The sequence below is a fragment of the Bubalus bubalis genome, chromosome 4, assembly GCF_019923935.1.
Source record: "Bubalus bubalis isolate 160015118507 breed Murrah chromosome 4, NDDB_SH_1, whole genome shotgun sequence".
NCBI lineage: Eukaryota > Metazoa > Chordata > Mammalia > Artiodactyla > Bovidae > Bubalus > Bubalus bubalis.
The window spans coordinates 9,424,068-9,430,067 of record NC_059160.1 but is presented as its reverse complement, the minus strand read 5'-3'; the positions used below and the strand labels follow the sequence as shown (position 1 = coordinate 9,430,067).

Sequence of the window (6,000 nt, the reverse complement as noted above, 5' to 3'; positions counted from 1 at the left end):
AAAGGAAATCAACTACTCTGACTATTCATTGGAAGGACTGATGCTGAAGCTGAAGCTCCAGTACTTTGGGCCATCTGATGCCAAGAGCCTCCTCATTGGAAAAGACCCTGATGCTGGGAAAGATTGAAGGCGGGAGGAGAAAGGGATGGCAGAGGATTAGATGGTTGGATGGCATCACTGACTCAATGGACATGAGTCTGAGCAAACTCCAGGAGATGGTGAAGGACAGGAGAACTGGTTGCTGCAGTCCATGGGGGTCACAAAGAGTCAGACGTGACTGAGCGACTGAACAGCAACAACATTCATTTTGAGGTCCCACTTGTCCTTCTCCCTCATCATCACACCAGTGGTGTCGGGCGCTATTTTGGGCCCGGATGTTCATCACTAGGTTCTACTAAGGCCTTTACCAAACCAGCATCTCCCTGACCTCAGGGAGATGGCGAGATGGTGCACTGGTCCCGGGGCTTCTGCTGCCCCGAGGGCCTTGGACTCCAGGGAGAGCATGTGGGAGGGTGCTGGGGGGTGCAGGGGGAGAAGAGAGGGGTGAGGCCCACCCAGATCTGAGTTGATAGCTCCTCATCCTCTTATCCCTTCTCTCTGTGACTCGGGTGACTCAAGACTTAAAACATTGGCGAGAAGGTCAAACGCTGCCACCTCTGATATCCCTCCAACCTTCACCAAACATGGATTCTCTCAGCTGCCTGTGCTGTGTGCTGGTCGGTCACTGGCACATGGACCCCTCTTCCCCTGCCCCCCAGATGTGGAAACAAGCTAGGTTGGCTTGTCTGCATTAGAGAGGGGCAGCCGGGCCTCAGCAGGGAACAGAAGGTCCAGGGGTGCCTGGCCAGGCTGGGGTATAGAGGGTGAGGAAGGAGACAGTGTTGGAGAACATTCTAGAAGAAGAGACCTCAGAGCTACTGGATGAGGAGCTACACTGGCCAGGAGACCTCCCCTGGGGATGTGGGAACCGGGTGCCTTCTCTGCAACGGACCCCTGCCTTGGTCTCCCCATGAGATGCTCCCGCCCAGCCTTGAGGGGCAACTGATGCTGGGCTGAGCTCAGAGAGATCCTAGCACTCTGGCTGCTGGAGCCACCTGGGAAGGGGTGGGGCAGATTTGGGGGCTCAGTCTTCTGAGGGTCCTCCAGGGCACAAGGGCTTAGCAACAGGAGCCCCAGACTCCTCAGGTCACCCTCTGCCCCCAGCACCAGGTTTCAGGCACCAGAGACCCTCCCTCAGAAACCTATGAGGGAGAAGGTGGGGGAACCAGGAGCACTTAGTGGGTTGAGTGATGGGAGGAGACACTGAGGATGCGAGAGCGGGGCTTGGTTTGAATCACAGCATCTTCCGTCCCTGGAAGGCAAGAACTGGGGCATGGTGGTGGGGAGATTCTTGGGGACCCAGCCTGGTCTCTGCAACCCAGGTCCTCGTACAGATGCCATCTCCTACTCAGAAGTGTCCCCTCGATGCCTGCCTGATTGGCCGCTGCTTCCCAGATGACCTCCCAGACACCCTCCCAGACCGCACTGGTCCATGGTCAGTCCTGGTGGCATCCAGGTAAGGCCTTTATCAGAACAGGGAAATGGAAACTGAAGCTGTCCACGAGGGTGTGACATTTGGGTGGGGAAGTTCATGGGTGGCATGAGTGGCCCAATTTCAGGAAGAGGTGAGGCCCAACTCTGCTGACACAACAGCTTCCAGGCGCTCTGATGATATATAAGGCTCCTGCTGCTTGAACAACTTTAAGGAGGAGGCCACAGGCTGTGACTGAGCATACCATCAGAGGACTCGGAGCCAGGGTCGGTAAAGAAGTTGATTCATGGGGCCCAGCAGAGCGGGGCTGGATACCACACGACAGGGGACCCAGGACAGGGGCAGAGTGGCACGGAGAGGCCGTGTCCAGTTGGACTCCAGGCAGAGGATTGGGTCATCATCGAGGTTCTGAGAACCCTGCATTGCTCCTGCAGAGAGACCCTGACTTCCCTGGGAGCCCCCAGTAGGGGTCAGAGAAGGAGGTCTAGTGGCTCCAGCAGAGATGTGGGGTGCAGGAGGAAGGGGTGTGGCAGAGAGGGGAGCCCTGGGCGGTCCCAGAAGGAGCCCCATGTCTTCTGGCCTCTCCCACCTCTGTCCTCAGACACATAATGGACGAATACACCTTCACTGGGAACTTCAACAATCAAGGATGGCCTTCCAAGACCTACCTGTGCTACAAGGTGGAGAGGCTGGACGGTGACGCTACGATCCCTCTGGACGAGTACAAGGGCTTTGTGCACAACAAGGTGACCGACCCAGCCCGCCCGCAGCAGGTGGGCCCTCCCCGTGGTGGGACACTCAGGATAGAAGGTTGTCAGTTGCACACGGGGTGTCCCACAAGCTCTCTCACAAGGTCCCTGTAGCTGCTGCCGCTGCTCTGCCTGGAATCAGGTGGGGACCCTCTCTATGTGATTTACAGCTTTGAGCCACATGTCAGAAGCCAGTCACAGCCACCCAGGGCCTGGTACCTCCAGTCCAGTGTCACCCCAGAGTTTCATGACTTGGTTACTCCTCTCCTGCTCCGCCTCTGGGGAGGGGTTGGGACGGAGGATGACACATGGGGACAAAGGGCCGGATTCTTCCCTTGACTCTGCCCAGGGCAGGCTCTTGCCAGAGAGCCCGATCCTCTCTCAATCACCACAGGCTTGGGCAGCCGGGCAAGACATCAGCCCACTGCTTGAGAGATTCTGGCAAGGGTACTGATCCCCACAACCCCGCCGCTGCCAGCTGTATTTAGTCCAGGGATGCTCTGGGCTCAGCACAGGATGATGCCCAGAGTAGAAGCTTGTAAAAGTTTTGGCACACCCGTGGGTTAGTGGGGTAGGGTCGTGGAAGAGCTGGAGAGCAGAGTGAATCGCTCTAGGGAGGAAATGCCCACTTCCATGGCAGGAGGCCAGTGTTGGAGCTCCCCTGGCCTCCTCTCTCCCGGCACACCTGGACTAGGTGAAGTGCCTGAAGTCCCTATCACGGGCACAAGATAAGAGGGACTCCAGCAAACTCAGAAATCGAGATGAGTCATACTTAAACTCAATAGTTTAAAAGTCAAAATTAACGCAATTCTGTGATGCAGGAAACAGCAACATCTGCCTGAAGACTGATCAGTTTCAGAGCTGTGCAGAGCCATAGGGATACGGTGTCTCTCAAGGGGTTTGGCATTCCTTTGGATCGTGTAAATCCTGCATTGAAATAGCATTTCACTGGGTGCTGAGGCTTGCCCCCACTGTAACTTCGTGCTGGGGGCCAGCGCCTCACCCGCCTTCCTTCCATGGTCTTTCCCTCCGCGCTAACCCCTACACAGCAAAGGACAGGACGCTTGTCTTCCTCTTCTCTGTAGGGTTTGGATCAACTGGAGGAACCCTGCCATGCAGAGGTCTGCTTCCTGGGAAAGATCCGTTCTTGGAATCTGGACCAGAATCAGCACCACAGGCTCACCTGTTTCATCTCCTGGAGCCCCTGTTACGATTGCGCCCAGAAACTGACTACATTCCTGAAGGAGAACCGCCACATAAGCCTGCACATCCTTGCCTCCCGCATCTATACCCACAACCGCTTTGGGTGCCATCAGAGTGGACTGTGCGAACTGCAAGCGGCTGGGGCCCGAATCACCATCATGACCTTTGAGGGTCGGCAGGTGTCTCCTGGGGGTGGGGCAGTGGCAGGGAGAGGCCTGTGGGAAGTTGCTAGAAAGAGCTGGGCAGGGTGGGAATCCGTGGCGCAGAGGCCCTTGTGTGCTGCCTGAGAAGGGAGGCTAGGCTCTGAAAAGAGCCTATGGAAAGAGAGAGTTCAGAGGGGCAGAGGTGGTTCAGGAGGAGAGGGTTGGGGGGTGAATATGAATGGACTAGGGGGCTTCCAGAAAGAAGGAGAACGGGCTGGCTCAGATTCCAGGAGTGAGAAAGAATCTGAGGGCTTGCTTCGGCTGCACATATGCTAACACTGGAACAATACAGAGAAGAGGAGCGTGGCCCCCGGGCAAGGAGGATGCACAGACCCGTGAAGCGTTCCATATTCTCCTCAGCTGAGAAAAGGAACATACTGACGAAGTTCTAGAACCTATTATACAGAGTGAAGCCAGTCAGAAAGAGAAAAACAAATATCATATATTAACGCATATACATGGAATCTAGAAAGATGGTACTGATGAACCTGTTTGCATGGCAGCAAAGGAGACACAGATGGAAAGGACAGAATTTTGGACACAGAGGAGGAAGGAGAGGGTGGGATGGTTTGAGACCGTAGCATTGAAACATGTACATTACCATATGGAAAATAGAAAGCCGCTGGAAGCTTGCTGTGTGACGCTAGGGACCCAAAGCCAGGACTCCGTGACAACCGAGGAGGGTGGGATTGGAGAGGGAGATGGGAGGAAAGGTCAAGAGGGAGGGGACATGTGTATACCTATGGCTGATTCATGTTGATGTATGGCAGAAACCATCACAGCATTGTAAAGCAATTACCCTTCAATTAAAATTAAAATAAAAACATTTTTTAAAGAAGAAAGAATTTGAGGGGTAAGCTAAGTCCCTGAAAGGAAAGAGACAGCAGGCAGCGAAATGATGACGAGGAAAGCCTGTCCCCAGGCTGGAGCTCACCTTTCTCTCCCTGATCCCATTTCAGACTTTAAGCACTGCTGGGAAACCTTCGTGGACCACAAGGGAAAACCCTTTCAGCCCTGGGAGGGGCTAAATGTAAAGAGTCAGGCGCTCTGTGCGAAACTGCAGGCCATTCTCAAGGTGAGGGTTCCTCCCGGCTGCTTCCCTGGACCTCCCCCCTCCTCTCCTCTTCTCTCCCTGGGCCTTTATGTTTGGGCCACAGAAGGCCTTCGTTGCAGCATGCAGGGGCTTCTCTCTAGTTTCCCTGCGCAGGCTTCTCTTGTTGCAGAGCAAGGGCTCCAGGGCGGGCTGCATACTTCTCTGGGCTTAACTGCCCTGAGGCCCGTGGGATCTTCATTCCCAGACCAGGGGTGGGACCCATGTCCCCTGCCTTGGAAGGCAATTTCTTAAGCCACCAGGGGAGTCCCTGCCTGGGCTTTCCCCTCTTTTTAGAGCCTCCTCTGGGGTGATCTGTTCCCTCCTGCGACACTGGCTCCATTCCTTCTTTCCTTTCCCGAGGGGTCCCTCTACTTCCTCTACTTCCCCACATGCTTGTGTCCCTCCTTCCTTCCCCATCTTTGTGACACTCCCCAGACCCCCTCTCTGTTTTTGTTTCATCTTCCGACTGTCTCATTCTCTGCTTCGTCCTAGACTCAGCAAAACTGAAGGATGGACGCCAGCCTCTCTAAAGAAGGCAGGAGACCTCTATTCAACAGCAGAACAAAACACCTTCTTTCAAGAAGTATAAACATGCCATTTGCTACTATCTCCAGACTGATCCAAACAGACCAGCAAAAAGCAAATGACTCAAAAGAAATAGATTTTTTTTTAAATAAAAATCTGAGTAGATTTACTTTTCATTCAAATCTATGTTGTTTCAAATCTACGTCAGTAGGATTCTATTCAATACTATCAGAATAGTTTCCGATTTTTAGATAAATGAATATTTTAATTGATTTTAAATGCAAAGCAATAAAATGAAATATTAAGAATCTCTCACTCAGTTTTATTAAAAATTATTAAAATTCAGATTTATTAAATGGGCGATCTCTCCCCCCTTTTTAAATAGTAACATCATCATCTGTTGAAGAATAACTATGTCAATATTGTCCTAAGTACTTGACGTTTAACTGCCCAACAGCCCTCAGTCAGTCACTGTTATTCTCCAGTGAGCTCCTCACCTGTAATAATTTTTAATTTTTTAATGAATTAAAAACTTTATTAATAATTGCAAAGATGTGAATGCCTTTTTCTTTTGTAGTGGATCTGATTCGTGGTGGAGTGGAGGTATAATGGTCATACTAATTCCTGCTGGTATGAGTTAAAATCAGCTAACCCTTGTAGGAGGGAAGCCTAGGATTCAAAAATCTGCAGCCCTCG

General features: G+C 52.5%; 1 protein-coding gene and 1 non-coding gene across 2 annotated transcripts; both read left to right on the top strand.

The window, feature by feature from the left end:
• The first annotated feature begins 1,744 nt into the window (after positions 1–1,744).
• Positions 1,745–5,473, top strand: APOBEC3A (apolipoprotein B mRNA editing enzyme catalytic subunit 3A). Its single transcript, XM_045165241.1, has 4 exons — positions 1,745–2,277; positions 3,366–3,654; positions 4,646–4,761; positions 5,272–5,473. Exons 1-4 carry the CDS (start codon positions 2,140–2,142, stop codon positions 5,284–5,286), a joined length of 558 nt encoding a protein of 185 aa, XP_045021176.1. The 5' UTR covers positions 1,745–2,139; the 3' UTR covers positions 5,287–5,473.
• Positions 3,935–4,041, top strand: LOC112584783. The gene has a single exon (XR_003109187.1). It is a non-coding gene; the product is annotated as a U6 spliceosomal RNA (small nuclear RNA).
• Positions 5,474–6,000: the final 527 nt, after the last annotated feature.